This window comes from Leguminivora glycinivorella, chromosome 1, assembly GCF_023078275.1.
Source record: "Leguminivora glycinivorella isolate SPB_JAAS2020 chromosome 1, LegGlyc_1.1, whole genome shotgun sequence".
NCBI classification, from domain to species: domain Eukaryota; kingdom Metazoa; phylum Arthropoda; class Insecta; order Lepidoptera; family Tortricidae; genus Leguminivora; species Leguminivora glycinivorella.
The window spans coordinates 21,159,866-21,180,078 of record NC_062971.1 but is presented as its reverse complement, the minus strand read 5'-3'; the positions used below and the strand labels follow the sequence as shown (position 1 = coordinate 21,180,078).

Below are 20,213 nucleotides of genomic sequence, written 5' to 3'. Positions count from 1 at the left end.
ATACTTAGGTGTGTTTTGCCTTCCAAAGTTTCGGAATGTTTAATCTAGAATGTGTGAACCAAGATCGCGTTAAGAAAATAGTACATGCGTGCAAAACGTTGTTAAGGAATTCTTGATTGCTTTCCCTCCCACATTGCTTTTATTTTACAAGATTATTTTATGCAAAGGCGTTTATGCAAACGGCGACGAGGCCAATCTCTACACAGTCCTGGCAGGCAATTATGGTCGCGCGATAAATGATAAAACATCTGGCCGTCCCTATCGCACTTACTAATAGTGCGATAGGAACGGCCTGACATTTTATCGTCCGGGACAGCCAGATGTTTTATCATTTATCGCGCGACCATAATTGCCTGCCTGAGGAAATAAGCCGATATGAAATACTCTGGGTCAAGTGTTTTACAAATTGAGTCGCTCTTCGTTCGATGCGATTCAGAGGTAGGAGTCGGCACTGGCGTGAACTGCATACCCAAAGGAGAACAGTATTCCACGTGTTGGTAAACCTAAGCCTTATTATTAATTTGTATAGGATAGCTATATTTTAACTATAAAACTCCCGTGAGACTCATACATATTTAAAAATATTTTAAGCGGGTTACTCACGTATTAAGTCGATATAGCGTTCGACATGTTTCGGTCCAATTTCGAGGACGAGCAAGCGCCCGCAGTATGCGTCGCGCTCTCGACATGTAAAGGCGGGGTCGCTACTCTTGAGAAAGGTCCTCGAAATTGGACCGAAACATGTCGAACGCTATATCGACTTAATACGTGAGTAACCCGCTTAAAATATTTTTAAATAGGATAGCTATACTCTACTATTAATTACCAGATGAGTTAGCGTAAACCGTTAACTTAACAGCAAGCATCAACACGGAAATTAACAGCATGTCCTTCTAGTAGGGGAGCCGACGATACTCAATGGATGGATATAGATAATTACGACGAAACAGCAATACGATCAGTCTAAAGACTTGACTACTTGACTAGAAGTAACGTAGGTTCAAATGAGCGTTATTGTGTATAGCGCCATCTCTTGGTGAATTTGCTAATTTGCTAACGTGTTGGTTTTTCAGGGATAATTATTTATATTGTTAACGTAAATCAACAGTTTTTATTTCATTTGAAAGAAGACGTTTTACGTAAAAGCTCCTATAAATTTAAAGTATGATATAGATTCGCAAGGGTAGTTAATAAAGTTAAAATCAGAAAATTTTTTTTAGAAATAAATTAAAAATTCTAAGATACAGATAAGATTTTATTTTTCCTGTAAAATTTATCATAAAACCAATGGTCACTAAAAATGTCATAACCTTTAAGTAACTTAAATAATCCCGTCTTTGGCTCCCCTACTATTAATTACTGTCACTGATAACGCGACTCGTTGTTTCAACCCTGCGCTGATTATTGCCCTCCAATGCTCCGTTTACTTTAAACGTGTCGCGAAACGCGAGCTACAAAAACTGGCAATGGTTTATTGTGTATCGACCATATAATCGAGCCAGTTTTAGTGTTAGCTACTAATAATTAAATAATACAATAGTGTTAACGTTATACGACCGTAACTGTAAAATTGTTTGCAAACGTTTCTGTTAGATACAATATAAATTTAGTATTATCGTGTCAAATGAGTGTAACATGAGTCGATTGAATATGGAGTTAAATCTAAAAACTGTTTCGAACAGTGTTAATAGTCGTGAAAAATATGCAGCAGATTTGGAACAAGCTCTTTCGGTGGCGGGTAAGTTAATTAAAATATCTATAATTACAACTTTTACAGCAGCATTCAAAAAGTTCAAAAACTATTAAATTAACTAATTATATTCTGGTAATTTTTACAATTTTATTTTGTGACGACAATTAAGCATATAATCTGTCTAAAAATTTACTTTTTTCACATTCTGAATGTTTGCTTAAAGTTTATGCAATAAACACAAAAACAATAATTTTATAGAAATTTCATGCTTAATTAATTTAATTATCGCCACAAAACTGACAGTGAGTTAATTTTTGTTAACAACTTACGCTAATTGGGGGGTCCCAAATTCTTTAGTACATACCATTCAGGTGCCACTACCATTAAACGTATTTTTACAAAAGGCATTTGCATCATAAATAGGTGTTATTAATTGATGTCTCTGGCACAGCTCGTACACAATAAACATTTTCGTTTATTATTACTGGAGAATACGGAGAAATAAATATAATTATAAACCTAACATTTTGTATTATCTCAATACTTAGCAGAAGTCCAGAGTTCAACGGCTTGTTTGTTTACATTATTTTAGGTAACAACCACGTAATTTCATTAGAACTTAGTGATATTTAGATCATATGTACACTAGGTATATGTATATATTTATAGATTTCAATTACTGCACAGCTTAGTACAGTAGAGTTCATAAATTTAATATCTGTACATTTCCTCACCTTAACTCGTAGCAATAAGATGAAAAATGTACACATACTTATGAACTCGACTGTACCTAGGTACCTTTATTTAAAAAAGTCATAATATATTTTTCTTAAATCTGGCGCGTATGTGGTCATTATGCGTAAGTGGGTACCTACCTAATAACTGTTTCGGAGAAAGGGTTAATATAGTCTCATTTGAATTTAACTTTTTCACACACCCTTAACAAACGCTACCATGAAATTAGGTAATAGGTATTACAACAACAACAACAACAACATACAATCACGCCTGTATCCCATAAAGGGGTAGGCAGAGCACATGAAACTGCTAAAGTTACAGTGCCACTCTTGGCAAATAAGGGGTCGAAAGAAAACGAAATTGTGACATTGCAGTGACAGGTTGCCAGCCTCTCGCCTACGCCACAATTTAACCTATATCCCACAGTCGCCTTCTACGACACCCACGGGAGGAAAGGGGGTGGTGAAATTCTTAACCCGTCACCACACGGGCACGGGTAATAGGTATTAATATTTCTTTATTGCACAATAAAAAAATACATATGGCAACCGAAGGGCAAAATAGAAATTCACTAATGTCGGTGCAGTGACAAAAATCATTTAAAAAGCATGAAAATTATAAGCAACTAAAAGCGTATGTTGGAACTATTGCAGGTGTCGGCTGGTACAACATCAAATACTGCCTAGTGCTGGCGCTGTTCCTAATATCGGCTTTAATCGAGACGATGGGGTACGCGTACCTGCTGCCTGCAGCGAAATGCGACCTGAAGATGTCAGACGCACAGCGCGGAATCATCGCCTCGCTACCATACATAGGTAAGCCTGTTTTTGGTGTTTCATGCTAAAAGGTAAATACTTATACAATCAGCATAGATCCTATTGAAATAGTATTTTACAATCGTGATATAATACAAAGCTTTTCAGTCGAGTACCATGTTTAGGCCACGAAGCTTGCTGAGTGGCCTAATAGTACGGTACGAGAGTGAAAAGCTTAATTATATCACTATTGTATACAATACTTTTTCTACGAGTCATCATCTTCATCATCAATGGACGGAAATATCATCATTCATGCAAGTTAAAATTAATGTTAATAGAGTCGTTCACCGTTGTATCAACATCGAATTACCTAGCAACCAATTGTTTGTAATAACCGTCTCTGATTGGCCGATAACGCGACAGATAAAAGAAAATGTGTTTCAGATGCAGGAAAATTTGCCAGGTATCGCAAATTAGTATAGAAATTGTATGAAGTACTATTTTTGAAATTATTACAGTTAACTAAAGTCAACTATAATGAGCTTATTATAATTGAGTCGGAACTGCCATAGAGTATCCAACACTGAAAAGTTTGCACTTATAGTTTAGTCTGTGGTGTCCTAATTGACAGATCGGAGGTCGGAGGTCCTCAGGTCGGAGGCCAATAGAAATATATTCAAAAGAAAACTATTTAAGTTTCTAATTGATACTTTGTAAGTGTTATTTTATTCTTAGTTATTAGCGAAGAGACTCTGATCCCACAGTCAAATTGTGTACACCGTTTTGTGGGACACGTGTTACTGCATAAATGTACCTTTTTCTGATAATAAATAATAATAATAATAGATTACAAGTAGAAAAAAACATTTTATATTCACATTACCTAATTCCGGTTCGCATCTCGATGCAAGGAGAGCCAAAACCTACTCTGGCCTCTGGATTGGACTCTGTAAATCCTCACTACAGTTTTCAGAGCTGCGTAGCCAATTCCATAAGAATCGAATTACGTCAAATAAATCAGGAAGGCGAGCCTCCGCAAACATACTCGACGCGTTATAAAACCTTGGCAACTTCATCAGGGGGTTACCATGAAGTGCTAAAGCCGTTCAGTTTAGGATGAGAGAGAGGGACGGAGCTATGGAACTGCTATAGCTTCGTCCCTTTCTCACAACCTAAACTGAACGGCTTTAGCACTTCATCAGGATTCTGATATAACGCACACTTCCAACAGGAGCCCTACCTAATAACAATTCGATTTCATACAAATTCCATATTACCAAGTCGTTCGAATTCGTTTTGACAGTTCTAAAAAGAAGCTGATTTGACTAGGATGCAAGTAGCCTATTAAGAAACTCGCCTTAGGCTCGTTTCATAAACCCACACTCGTCTTGTAATGTCCTTTTCCCCTTACTAGCTCGGAAACACGTGTTTATTATACCAGCGGGTAAAAACGCATTTTATCCACTAGTGGATAAAGTAATTTGACCTTGAATAAAGTCAAATTAACTGCTTAAAAATTGATAAAAGTAGGTGAATCTAATAGTAAAGAGGATTTACCGCCTGTGGAACTACTGGAAGCAGTGATAAACGCATTTTTTGCGTTGTAGTTTCCTCGCTGTAGTGAGGGGAAAAGTTTTGTGTTACACTCGGGTGCAAGTGTATTTTACTTCTCGTGTGTTAAAAAACTCGCAAGTTCAGGATTCTATTCTCGAACCACTCGCTTCGCTCGTGGTTCAACTATAGAATGCTTTCACTTGCTCGTTTTTCAATTTCACACTCGGCGTTAAAATACAACTTTGGCCCCTTGTATAACAAATAACTATTATTAGCATTGATATAGATTAATAGTCGCATAAACTACTATTATAAACAAGCAATGCGATTCAGTGCAAGATCAAAACAAGATTATAGTGTAATAACACAGCATTTAATAAACTGACTTTAATCCGTTCAATAATTTTCATGCACCTATGAGTAATGTGTGCAATAAAACTATACATACCTATATGATTATAAGATTACGAGTAAATAACAATTCTTATAACATATTTGTAATAATAAATATGTTATCGAATCGCAGTAAAAACAATAATGACATCAAATCTTCTTTGATCAATCCCTTAGGAAAATAATTGTTAGGCAGTGTCCCCACTTACGAGTAGGCGTCGCGTGTCTCGGGGCGCGCAACGGACGTCTCCGCCACGCCGCCTGAATGTAATTCAGAAAACGTCTCCTCAGTACATTTTGTATAGGAAGGTACTGAGGAGACGTTTTTTGAATTACATTCAGGCGGCGTGGCGCGGACGTCCGTTCCGCACCTCAGGACATGCGTCTCTTAAGTGTGGCCGGTCCCTTAGGATGTTTTATAGATTATCTTATCATTATCAAGCACATTATCAGCAACAGAACATATTTAAATAAAAGTAAGTTGTTTTCGAGATGTGTATTTGAATTTGATCTACATTTTTTCAAAATGCTGGTTTCTTGGCCATAGAATTTTCATATTGTCACCCATTTCGGCGACTTTATGCCTGTATAAAATATTAACAGAACGGAAATATGGCCTGTACAAAATATTAACAGAACGAAAAACTTTGCAAATAACATAATCGCTTACAATGCGTTTGTGACGTTTGTCAATTAAGTATATTTATTTCAACATAAGCCATATTTAAAACATATTTTGGTATTCCTCCCTCATAGGTAATTAATATGAAAACCAGTACCTATGTGTCACATGTCACATCACATGGTAGCAATTATTTTTTATAAAGTCCGGCTGAACAGAATGGATAAACCTAAAAGCATCCTAAAAAATTGAAAAGCCGATGGGTAACTGTTTGCCGTAAAAAATCTATTTGTAAGTAAGTATAAATAAGAATATAAATACGTAAAACTCGTAAAAATTGATAGATCGAATCGATAGTTGTGTTATAAAAGAGCTAAACAGGAAAATATCTCCCGCAGGGCCACGGCCGCTATTGATTAAATTGCCTATTTCAGCGAACAATAAGTAGATCAGTAATAGGGTAACCTTAGTCTTTCCATATCCGCTACAATGAAACCTAATTGGGGAATTAACACATTCAGTTTCCATTTCCAGCGGTTGTCGTGACATCGTTCCCTTGGGGTTACCTAGTGGACACGCGAGGCCGCAAGACAATGATCATCTACAGTTCCGTGCTTTGCGGAACCTTCGGAATACTCTCGGCTTTCATGCCCGAACTCATCAGCTTTACCACGTGCAAGTTCCTCGCTTCCATATGGTACGTAACTTAGTGCGTTTTCACATTATCCGATCCGATATCGGATGTCGGACCGATATCCCATACATTACAGGCGCCATCTTGGATTTTTTCTATTGAAATCCTTCCGACATCCGATATCGGTTCGGATAATGTGAAAACGGTCTTACTCACTGGGTACTCGCAATTCCCGGCGTAACTACTTGTACAAATCTATGGCGCTTTGAGCGAGTTGCGCGCGACTTTGTATCAGTTGTATCCCGTTTCACTAGAGCCACTAGGGCCATAGGAATTAAATTCGAGTGTAATTATGAAGTATTACTTATATCTTTATTATGTTGAACAAAATATAATTATAAAGTATTGAAGATCAAGAATAGAGGTAAACAACAGATGTTATCGTCCGCAAAGTTAATTTTTGTTAACAACTTTTGCTAATTGGGGGACCCAAATTTTGAAAATGCCCCTAATCATTGTATTACTTACCTGCTTAAAATTAATGTTATTTTAAATTTTATAATTATGTTCAACCAATTTTAATATTCAGTTTCAATTAATTTTAAATGGCGTGTTTTGAAATCAAAATAATTACAGTAGAACCCGGTTAAAACGATCACGTTTAATACGATTTCCCGCATATTACGCCATTTTACGCCGGTCCCTACAATTTGAGACTTGTTTTCAGACATTTTTTCACGGTTAATACGACTCGCGTCCCCGCTTAATACACCATCTAAAACCACCCACCTCGCATTACTTTACAACTTTATTTATGCGGGTGACAAAAAATCGGAACTAATTGTACTGTACTAATTACGCGATTCTGGCGACACCGCCACCCGTAAAGATAAATTTGTAATTTATTGTCCTAACTCAGCGGTTAGTGCTATAGTTCGTACCTACCTACATAAACTTCGCTCATTATCACTGCTGCGGTGTTAAGTTTCTGAATTCTTTGTCCCATCTTTGGTTCAGTGATGTCAAAAATAAAAGAAAAGCATTATCTCGCCAAGAAAAAATAACCATATTAAAAGTTTACGATTAAAAATCACAATTTTTTCACGTTTAATACGATTTCCCGTATAATACGCTTTTTAGGCTGGGTCCCCTCAGAATCGTTTTAAGCGGGTTCTACTGTACTAATATAGAGCCACACCACCCATAAAAATTACAAGCCCAAACTCAATGGGGGCCAGCGTAGCCAGATCTACGGAAAAGTCTGTAGATCTCCGGATTTCGGGGCTTCAACACAGACCTACGGATTTTTTTGAAATTTCCACGGAATTCCAATAAACACAATTTTTTACTAAATTATACATGTTAGCAATAAAGATATTGTGAGTTATTGCTAATAACGAAAAGTGATTCCCGTCTGTCACGCTTCGGATGTGCTTCGGACTATAGCGACTATTTATACTTTTGCGTTTCGTTTCGTTTCGTTTTTCGTTGTACACGTTATCACGCTGTACAAGATCTAACTTTCTAAGGCTACACTAATGTAGTAAAAAGGAACGGAATTGAAGCGTACCAATACCTTTGGTAGGTACGCACTGTAATAATATGGCGAAAAAGTAGAAGTGCTACATACACTTCTACTTTTCATTACTCATTATTTATGCTTCAATATAGTCTGTCAAACAGAGGTGTGTCACAGTAAAAAGGCGCGAAATTTTAATTCTTCGTGTCTTTTAACTATCCAATTTTTTTTTTAATTTTCCGCTTTTTCTAGAGACGGAATCGACCATAAAAACTTAAAAGAAAAGTCTGTAGAACTACGGATTTTTTAAATTGCAATCTACGGAATTCTACGGATATTTTGGCCGCAGCCTACAGATTTACAGAATTATAATCTGGCAACACTGATGGGGGCAGAATCACTTAGCTTATCCGGGCACGCCCTTTAAATGTTATTGGAAGTCGTTTAAAGACAGTCCAAAAATGGCACCAAATCTAATATCCCGATCTCATATATTTTTGGTTTGGTTAGTATTATTTATATTAATATCCAGGTATATCTTGTGAAATTCTGTGTATCCTATTCTCCAAGTTTTCGTAATCGCTACTGCTGAATTAGCAGTTAATTTGATGAATGCCATTAATCTATTTATCAGCAACTGATACAGACTGATGGAGTTTGACTAATTAAAATATGTGTAACATGGACAACAGTGACCTGCAGGAGTTTGCGCAGGATCGGGACAGTTGGCGTGCTTTCATTTAGGAGCCCAAGATTCACTTTGGATCACTGAGCCAAAATATTAAGAGGGCTTTCATGTGAAAAATAGTGAAATCGCAACCGAGCGCTTAATCATACCGTGTGTGGTATCAAATTAAAGAGCTTTCCGAGTAGTTTACAAATATATGACATATTGGGAAGGCTCGTTTTCAAAAAATTGCCAAAAATATATAATTTATTATTATTATATATTTATTATTTATTAAATGAATAATAGAAATGTATAATCACTAAGGCATAAGAGCAATTTTAGTAAACGTTGCAGATTAATTTTGTACGAAAATAACTCCGATGTGATGTAGATTTTCGAAGAAATTGTCACTTAATTTTAGGTAATTTCTGAAAAAAATTGAATTCGTCTTAGCCTTGTTTACTCTTTTTTAAAACCTTATAATAAAAATGTAGTCTGAGAAGTTTGTAGTACAGGATATACACTATATACAGTATTATAAATTTAACAGTTTCAGTATTCCAAATTGTCCAAATTTTACAAATAAGATCGACTAATCCAGCGCTATACGCGGGTTTTCCTAAACGTGCATCAGAGAAAAATTCATAATTAATTTAATTACTGAGTTAGTTTTCTAAAATCCAGTCTGATAAGCATCAAGATGATAAGGTGCTCTAATTGAAACTTGAATTAAATATATCTATTGGATAACGGAAAGTGTAGTATTTCACCGACTAAAACTATCAATTTCACATCATTTTGATGTTTTTCTCGAAAGCAGCCTTAAGTTAGGGGCAATATTGCCCATATTAGTATTGTGTAGAGAATTAAAACGTGATGTATTCAAGTACGTGAAATGTGCGAAGGTAGGTACTGTAAAACAATATTTTACACCAATAAAATAGGCTAGTTTCCTATACTTAAAATAAAATATTTTATAATGCAGTGCACGAAATAAAGCACCACGTAATTAGAAGAAAAATATGGACAGTAGAGTTTAAACAAAATTTCTATTTAATAAGTCAAAGAGAAAGATATACCTAAAGTACCTAAATGAATTCACCGTGACGTCACTACTCAGTATTTCATAGTAATCCCTTATTAGCAAATCGTTTTGACAGTTTTTAAAAAGAAGCTGATTTGACTAGTAGGAAACTAGCCTATTGTTAATATTGACCTCATTATTTCAGCATGGCATGCCCAGCAGCAGCACCATACACTTTCATTGGCGAGATTCTTCCTCAGAAACATAGGGACTTGGCTCTCTCCATCACGAATGCTATGCAGACACTTGGATCCGCTTTAGTACCCTGTAAGTAGAAATTTTATTTATAAAGAACATACTTAATTACTTTTCGCAAAAATATGTGAGTGAATCTTCATTTAGCTGCAGAGATAAACGACTTCCCTGTAAACAAGTTCCTGTACAGAGCCCTGTGTAACTAGCCAACGTTAAAATCGCTTTCGCTGCGTAAAAGCGTATAAACTCTCCCTATTGCTCTTCTGTTGTGGCGTGACATGACAGAGCCAGACTGTGTCAATCGCTACGTAGCGTAGCGTCAACAATTGTCACTTCGGGTAGACTGGTCAGGAATGCACCCTTATGCATCCTTGATCAACGAAATACGAGTATTTGTAATCTTGTAAAATATAATTTTAAATACTTATAACTCTTCATAACGGCAAGAACATAATTATTACCTACAATCAAAATGGGATTCGAAACAGCGAGAACATTGTTATTTTTCCATGATGCATTCATAAATTCAAACTCGTGTCGTAAGAATATTGCAAACTCGAGTCTTACTAACTTACCCTCGTTAGCAATATTCAACTAGGCCTGCTTTCCTAGCGTAGCTGCATAGACGCGTAATCGTCATTGTACGCTCGATTGCTTGCAGCAATTGCAGCATAGGTGCATACAAAACCACGCAATTCTGTCCATGGACTGGCAGCATGGCGTCAGCGTAGCTGCATGTAAAGTGGGCTAGCAACCTGTCATTGTAACACCAAACCTCAGCTCATGCAGCTGCCAGAGCTCAACGAGGGTGCGGTGAGCTGATGACGGGAGGACTTACGGAACTAACTTGTTCCGTCTAATTGTCCTTTGAGTCGTCGGCAACCCGAACCCCCCTTAGAACTTGTACACTCCTTTTTGCTGTGTACTTAAAACAGCAAAAGGGAATGTACAAGTTTCTAATGGGGTGGCAACGCGCATGTGACACTGCTTGAGTTGCAGGCGTCCATGCAGGCGTCCATAGGTTACGGTGACCGCTTTACATCAGGCGGGCCGTATGCTTGTTTCCCACCGATGTAGTATAAAAAAAAATTCGTTTTCTTTCAACTCCTTGCTTGTTAAGAGTGGCATTTATACTGAAGGCTAGCGTCTTAATATGTTATTTATTTTATTTTAAAATAAAGTTCTTTATTTTATTCTTTATTTTAAAGTCGCTGTTCGCACTTCCCTGCCGAAGTGACAATCGTTGACGCTAATTGGCGGAATGCTGGCAATGTCGCGCCACTACGGAAAAGCGATACAGAGAACTAGGTATGATAATACGCTTACGAAGCGTAAGAGGTTGTGACGTTGGCTAGGTATCTTATAAAAACACGTACTTACGTGATTAATTTGTAGAATCTTGGAAGTCCTCGCCATTTCGTCGCATCGGTCGTGCGCCTTAATTGAAATTAAAGCAACGCAACGCAATTAACTGTTTATTAAGTCCCCGTTCGGAACGAGTAATGTAATGAAATATGGTCAAGCTACGTGATCTATTAATATTACCAAGAGCAAAGAGTTACTGTCAAAGTAAAATGTGTAATCACTAATCACAGTGCATAATATACTGCCATCTCTCGACACAAGCTTAAAACTTTTGAATCTCAGTTTTGACAATTTGACCTATATTCTTAGCTTGATATGTGTTAAAATATCAAATATTAATATTAGCGCCATCTAGCCGAGCGTTCCCCAAAGGTGTAACGCCATCTAGGCCACCGTACCTTTTTCTCTAGGGCTATGAGGTACGTTTTTTTCTTAGACTTTATCGGTCGTGCGCCTTAATTGAAATTAAAGCAACGCAACGCAATTAACTGTTTATTAAGTCCCCGTTCGGAACGAGTAATGTAATGAAATATGGTCAAGCTACGTGATCTATTAATATTACCAAGAGCAAAGAGTTACTGTCAAAGTAAAATGTGTAATCACTAATCACAGTGCATAATATACTGCCATCTCTCGACACAAGCTTAAAACTTTTGAATCTCAGTTTTGACAATTTGACCTATATTCTTAGCTTGATATGTGTTAAAATATCAAATATTAATATTAGCGCCATCTAGCCGAGCGTTCCCCAAAGGTGTAACGCCATCTAGGCCACCGTACCTTTTTCTCTAGGGCTATGAGGTACGTTTTTTTCTTAGACTTTATCCGTCTATACGGAGTTAAATATGTCTTTGCCAAGAGTAAATAGGTTTATAGGTTAGGGTATAGGTATCCTACGTAATTACCTATCTACCTGCTTACAGACATTAAGTTTCCGATATATTTGATATACCTACTTATTCAATGCAAGCGCGTATACCTCTCACCTTAATAATTTTATTATGTTGTAGGTATTATGAATATTATTATCTACATGCATTTATTCAAAAGTTATTTCCAATAAACCGGCTTTACCGGTTGTAATTAATTGCCTTCCGTATAAAACAAGTACTTAATCCAAATATGTCCTTCGTCCTTTTACAGCATTTATAATTTATATGCGGTTATTGTACTAAGGGCCGGTTTTTCAATCGCCGGATAAATATATCTATCAGATAAAGTTATCACTATCCTTTTCATCACACGTATAAATGACAATGACAGCTAATATTTATCAGACAGATATTGTGGACGATGCGGTCACATCCACAGGAGCGTCTTCGATAACTCAATTAAGTTTGTAAGCTATGTAAAGAAAACAGATCGTTCGGAAAATATATATCTCTATTTAAGTTCAGGTTCACAATTTGGATCAAAATTACACTTTTATTCGCGTTCTGGCTCTAGGTCCGTTCACAATTTTAACTGGATCTTGGTTCTGATCTGGTTCACTTAACTGATAAACTGGTAAACTGATTGCTGGTAAACTGATGCAAATTTTCTAAATGTATGAGCTTTTATATGATCGCCACGCACAGTTTTAGCCAATCACAGGTCAAAGTAGCGTATAATCGCGGCTCTCGTTATGGTAAGACCTTGTGAGTCGAGCTGTTAAACCCTTGTCACAGTAACTATCGCGGTGGACTCGAGCGCTGTGATTGGCTAATATTATTTCGTAAAAATGCACGAGCTTCGATTACGTTTGTACTTTGATTAGATTTTAATCTAGGTTTCCTACTTCAGGCTAAGTCGTGCGGCTATATAACCATATGTTTTTAGGTGTATCTAGACACGCTCTATACGCTTGCAATAGTTCAAGCAAGTGCATGATTACGGTTTAGCTACAAAGTCTAGATTAATGAGCTAGATCTATCCAAAATGATAATGTGCTAGGCAAATTATCTCATCCTGCGGTTCGAGGAGAAGTGTGAGAGCTTAGATCTTACCTAAGTCATAACCATTACCTTTTTCCACAATGACACTCGTATGTACTTTCAGCCGCAGATCTAGGCTCGAAGTAGGTACGAGGGTCAAAGTTTTGGAGAGATCCCCAATTTATTTTGGAGAGAAATTTACCATGCGTTTACCTGTCTGGCTCACACACTTTCTCTCGCTCTAGCACGTAAATATAGACGAGCTGTAGGCAAGATCGCGCTCATTTCTATTATGGCAGGGATATGGGAAGGTTCGTAAGGCTTATTTTCAATGAATGCTTCGATCGAGTATTAAAGTAAGTTACATCTTAAACCTAATACATAGTCTACCTAGATCTTAGGCTACCTACGTTGATCAAGATCTTTATTTTTAGCTATTACAACTTAAGTAAGGAATTAAATAGGATAACTTAGGGTCATCTAATGTTCGATCGTTAGGTACGTTCGGCCGGTGGGTCGGCTGTCGCCCACAGATATTATTTATCTGGCGATTGAAAAACCAGCCCTAATTAATACATAGGTACAGTACATCGATGTAAACTCGCACACCGCTCGGATAATATGTACCTACACACAGGATTTAACAAACGTAAGGATCCGTTTTAGCCTTTTTGGGGTACGGAATCATAAAACCAAGCCAAAACCTATAATTACAGAAGTAGGTAAACATTAACCCCCTTATTCATAAACGTTCACTAAAGTTATCAAACCGATAATGTTTATTTGTCCCTTTCCGACGTATTGGTGTGATAGAAAGGGACAAACGAACTTTATCGGCTTGATAACTTTAGAGTACGTTTATGAATAAGGGGGTAAACTTGTACGTTTTACCTTGCAGTACTCGCTTGGGGCATCATTCCGCTTCCCTTTAGAGCTGAGTTTGGCGTGTACGCATTTCGATCGTGGCGACTTCTGGTTATCGTTTATTCGTCATTCTTCATCATATCTGCTTGCCTGATGTCGTTCGGCCCCGAAAGCCCCAAGTATTTAGTTTCGCAAGGGAAATATGACGAGGCCCTGGCTGTTATAGAGACTATGTACGCTGCGAATAAAGGAAAGCTGAAGGACGAGTTTCCGGTAAGTTGTGAGTTTGAGTACAATGTTTAATATTTGTGACTTTGATCATACCTACCTTTTTATGCAAGTATGCAAAAAAGTTCAGTTAGACACAAACTTATTATATTAGTATTTAATGCAACCGGCGTTTAAAAGAGGTCAAAAAATGCGAGTGGCGTGGGTAACAGGCGTTTTCAGGCAAAGCCGAAAATTGTTAACAAAGACGCCACGAGTATTTATTACAAAGCCTAACAATGCGTTTTTGGAGAATAGACTATAGAATTTTCTTCACATTTTTTTTTTGTGTAGGGTTTTAAAGATCTAACCACGACACTGTAAATGACAAATAAAATAATAGTACGGGACTACGGGAGTAGAATATTAAAATTATAAATAGTCAGTCGCGTATTTCATTTCGCTCAACATGTATTTTTCGCCTTTGAGATGTATCATACCTACCCATTAATGTAATGAAGCAGGTGTTCCTACCCTTCCCCTAGCCCTACCCTTCTGGTGTAGTCTTACTTTTTGTAAAGTTAAATATTTTTAGCAAAGAAGCACACAGGTCAAATTTTGCTACTATAAAAAAGTAAACGTTTAGATACAGGGCTTAAATAAAAAATAAATTTAATTATTTCAGATCAAAGTGCTTAAAATTGTAGAAGACTCCAAGAGAGAAAAGGTCGGTTTCATCACCTCACTCAAGGTTCAATCCTTGCCTCTAATGAGACCACCATACGCAAAATGGATGGCTCTGAATGGCTTCCTATTGTTTGGTGTTTTTTCTACGTAAGTAGGTATTATTTTTGTGTATTATATAACATCATATTATTTATAGACATACTTAATGTACCTATAATTAATTAATTATATTTTTATAACGCATTTATGGATCTAATATGATTGTACCTACTAAATATAAATAGGTAATTACGTGTAGTTCACTTAAAAGAGGTATTTTATGACAATTTCTTAGTCTCCCTAAACGAGCAATTATTGTATATTTATGATTTCGATTAATTTTGCTATTTGTAATGGCGGTTTTCCAACCCGATTCGTCAAAAAAGCGATCTAGGTAGACTGATGATAGAAACTCTTAAGTTTTAATGTTTTTTTCGAGCACTGTTCTAACACAGAATATATAATAGTACAAGTACAGAAGGCCCACTGCTTTGAGTTCACGAAATGCCGCCTTTTTAAATGCCTACAAAATGATTACAAAGAAACGAGCCGCACGTGCGCAGCGTCGGACGTTAGGGTTGCCTATGGATTAAAAAATAATAATACTCAAATAAAATGTTATGTTATTATATTCAAGTCTTGGGTACTTTCTAGGTATATATACAGTATTTATATATTTTTGTTTAAGTCCCAACGTCACAAGCCTGATTGAACGTTTCCGTGGGGCATAAATGACATAGTCAATAGTAGATCTGTGTAATATTGTCCTATTTTATTCATGATGTTTATTTAACTAAGCATTATTAGCCATTCCACACGCGGATATCGAATATGAACCTTTAAAAAAACTCGCGATGTATAGTAACAATAGAAAGTGCGAACGTGCGTTCCGTGAGAATTCGAGCCACCCCTGATTAGGCCGCGAACTCGCGGCCGCCCGCATGTACTTGTAGCGCGGCTATGGAATCGCGGAGTGAGCCGCCCCTGGTTCTAATTTAAATAACATAGGTACTATACGATTCTCTTTCATTATCTGAGTCATACTTCAAACAATACATTTTCAGGTTAAACGGTCTCTACATGTGGATTCCGGATATCTTGAACCGAGTGCTCAGTGAGGGTCGTGACGGAGTCACGGCCTGCGAAGTTATCGCTCAAAGACTTAATGAGGTAGGTACCTAAGGCCCAATTGCACCAACTCAGGGCACCTCAGGATTGGCTGTCATCTGTCAAATTCCATATAATGGCCGCTGTACATATGTGGCCAACGGTTCCACCAACCCTTGGTGGAACCCCTTGGCCAAGCGTGTAGAGGGCTACTTGGCCGTATGTTGGCAGTTGGCGCTAGCGCTGGCCGGCCAACCGATTGGTGTCGGTTTTTTGTCCACACATCAAAGGATCTTGGCGCCAATGGCCAACTGCGTTTACACGTTGGCGCTTCATTCAGTTTGTCGTCAGCCGTCAGAGAGGATAGTAGTGAAATATTTACGAAAATAATAAGTTTATCAATGAAAATAATAGTGTTGATTTTAGGAAATAAAATAACCTTGCAAATGTTTAATGTATTGCCTAAAAAAGATAAATGTGCTTATCAGAATATTCAAAAAATTGTTAATATATCAAATAATGTAATTTTACTACGGGGTTATTATTTTTTAATCAAATTTTGGTGACAACGTAAATGACCTAGAATTTCCTAGCCTTTCCATTCCACGTCCATCTTTCATGAAGAGCCAATGCCAAGTGATTGGTTCGCCAATGTGTAAACAGCGACTCTTATCTTGGCCAAGGGGTTCCACCAAGGGTTGGTGGAACCGTTGGCCACATGTGTACAGCGGCCATAAAATGGTGGGTTAACCCTCCATTTTCGTTAATGCAAGTGGCCCTAAGTAAATTAAAGTTTATGTGTACCAAAATTATTAGAAAATAAAAACAAGTGTGCGGTCCCAAAATATAATTACATGGAATGGAAGTGACAGTGAGGAACTGAGGAAGACACGGAAATGATGCGCGTGTATCTATATGCACGCAATAACCAAATACTTAGCAGCGTCCATCTAGAAGTTGAGTTCAAGAACTTGCGACCGGCGTATTCAATACAAATCGCCCATCATTTCCGATCTCCTTTCCTCGTACGAGCAGGCCAATATTTCTGATTTCGAAATTGTAACTTCCTTTTCTATCTATAAGAGGTCAAATGTAGAATTTAATTTGTACCTGTACAAGTACGCCGGGACTTACGAGGTTTAAGTACCTATATGAGTATGTACCAAATAGTAATTGTAAGAATTAGGTATTTATTTGTTATTAATTATTTTGATGTAAGAGTTGCCCGTAACATTTTCCAAACTTCAATGTTCTTCCGCAGACTCAGGAAGCAGAAATTTGTAACGACAGCATAGACCAAGTTACGTTCTTTGTGAATGCAATAGCCAGTCTTTCTTGTGCCATCATATCTTTACTGGTCAGTAGCACACTCAAGATCATTGGAAAGAAAGTGCTTCTAGTACTAGTGTACTTCATTCTGGGCTCTTTCTGCATATCCATCAATTTTATAAGAACGAGTATGGTGTTCGCGGTGTTGCTGTCGGCTCTGCAAATGGTAGCTGTTGCTGTTGGGCCTGTAAATGCCTATGCGGTCGAAATATTTCCAACGCATCTGAGGTAAGGAAAATGAGCACTGGAAAATTAAATGCCTATAGCGATATGTAGAAAAGTGTGCGACTTTCAATCCGGAGGTCACGGGTTCAAACCCCGGCCCGTAGGTACATTGGTACGATTGGTTTATTTAAGTACCTATTGACTTCCTTAAATAAAATTTTTGGAAGTTACTTAATACTGTGAAAACACCATACAGTTTATGAATTTTATAATTATAACATTAAATAACGTTGAAATAACATTTCAGGGGTATGGCGGTGAGCCTAGCAATAATGCTGGGGCGAATTGGGTCAATACTCGGTACAAACCTCGCGGGGATACTCATCAACGCCACATGCGAAACCACCTTCTACTTTTTCGGTGGATTGTTATTGGGTAAGTAGGTGTATTCCTCCTAGCAAGCTTATTTTTAACACGGAATTTTCAGTGATTGGGATTGTAAGTACCACCGTAAACGTCAAATTCATTAAAATTATTTTGGTAGCCAAGGTATTCAGAGGAATATCTGACACCCACAATTTTTTAACTTAAAAAAGTTGCTAAGAACTTTAGTACACTACGTCACTGACAAACAAGCACACGACTCGCCTGATTGAGCAGACTAGCAGTCTCCGGTAGCCTATGGACGCCTACTACTTCAGAGATGCTGACTCTCACAAATCTCACATCAACATCCCGCACCCCCGTTGAGCTCATAATTTATATCTGTGGACATTTGTGTTTTATAGTAAAATTTATGCGTAAAGTAGACATAAAAAGTATTATTAAATTGTGTGCTAACAGCCTGTTTATACGTACAGTACTATTTTGATAAATTTCATGACTAAGTATATTTCTTTTCAGTTTGCGGCTTCATGGCATTCCTGTTACCGAAGGCAGAAAGTAAAATATGTTGCTTCTAAAAAATATTATTCAATGATAGGTTTAAATGATTCTTGATTGACGACAAACTAACTGAATCTGGTACAAGCTACAAAATAGGTATTATTTTAATTTTAAGATGAGTAAAGACTTATTCCAAGGACAACGATGATGTATTTTTTTATTTATCTTCGTATCTAGTATACATTGTGTAACCACAGCAAATCCATATAAGGTACAGCGGGGCAAATCTCGACTGGGGGGCAAATGTAACTAATATTTTTTTTCCATTATTACACTATGATGTTGAGTTCTAAATGTATCCACTGAACACGTCTACCATATGTAACCGGTGGACACTCTATTTAATAATGCAAACATTGTAAAACATAGAAAAAATGGACCAGTTACATTTGCCCCCCAGTCGAGATTTGCCCCGCTGTACCGTACCTACTACTAAAACCTTTTGTTAGTGCCAAGATTTGGTTGACCGTCCATAAATCTACGAAAACATGTAACTTTTGTCCACGACGCTTTTAATTCCTTCCTCAAACAAGAGTTCGACTATTCTTTTTCGCATTTTGTTTTTCGGATACCTATCAGACCAAAACATAGTGATTCAATATCTAAGTAAGTCTTGAACTAACAGAGGACCAACTAAATAAACTTCAGCGCATCCAAAATATTTGCATTCGGTTCATATTTGGGTTACGCAAGTATGACCATGTTTCTCACTTTCGCACACAACTCAAGTGGCTTCCTATTCGCTATCGTCGTAACCTTCATATCTTGTCCCTCTTGTATTGCATTTTATTTCATCCTACAACTCCCCAGTATCTCAAGGGCCGTTTTAGTTACTTACCTTAATTCTGTAAGGTTGTCTCGCAGTCTACTTCTGTCTCTCCCATCTTCTTCTTCAAAATTTTACAACTCCTCTTTTACCTTAGACGGGCTCAATCTCTCTCTGTTTTTAACCGCCTTCCAAATCTCAAAGGAAGGGGTTATCAAGTCGTCTGTTTTTTTTTTTTTTTTTTTTTAATATTTGTTCCTCGATATCTCCGTCGTTACTAGACCGATTTTGAAATTTTTTTTTTGATTGAATGTATATGCATACAGATTGGTCCCATTTTTCTCAGAACCCAGTTCTGAACCCAGTTCTGATGATGGGATCCTGGAGAAATCGAGGGAACTCCTCAAATCTGAAAGGCATACATATAGTGATTTTTGTGTTTTTAAAGGAACAGCATGCATTTACGTACGGAACAGTGACATTTGGTGCAGTGGAACTCCTGATGATGGTCAGAATGGAACTCCTCAAATCTGAACGGCGCACTTATAGTGACTTTGGTATTTTTATAAGAACAGCATGCACTTACGTCCAGAACAGTGATATTTGGTGCAGTGGAATTGCTGATGATGGTCAGAACGGAACTCCTCAAATCTAAACGGCACACTTATAGTGACTTTGGTATTTTTTATAAGAACAGCATGCACTTACGTCCAGAACAGTGCCATTTGGTGCAGTGGAACTGCTGATGAAGAGTGAGCCGCCCCTGGTTAGAGTTCCGTTCTGATAATCATTCTCATCTGTAAGTACTTCAGAATCATCCAGATTTCAAAATTGGTTCAGAAATGACGGAGATATCGAATAACAAACATTAAAAAATATACAGACGAATTGATAACATAATCCAACATTTGAAAGTATTTATCACCAGAACCCCAAAGGAAGGCGGTTTTTTTTTTCTTAAAAATT

At 37.3% G+C, this 20,213-nt stretch overlaps 1 protein-coding gene across 1 annotated transcript; it reads left to right on the top strand.

The window, feature by feature from the left end:
- The first annotated feature begins 1,412 nt into the window (after nt 1-1,412).
- On the top strand, nt 1,413-18,623 carry LOC125227141 (putative transporter SVOPL). The gene is made up of 10 exons (XM_048131366.1): nt 1,413-1,738; nt 3,085-3,246; nt 6,293-6,455; nt 9,811-9,932; nt 14,037-14,275; nt 14,895-15,043; nt 16,000-16,105; nt 17,304-17,599; nt 17,844-17,971; nt 18,440-18,623. The coding sequence occupies exons 1-10, from the start codon at nt 1,636-1,638 to the stop codon at nt 18,496-18,498; spliced, it is 1,527 nt and encodes a 508-aa protein (XP_047987323.1). The 5' UTR covers nt 1,413-1,635; the 3' UTR covers nt 18,499-18,623.
- Nucleotides 18,624-20,213: the final 1,590 nt, after the last annotated feature.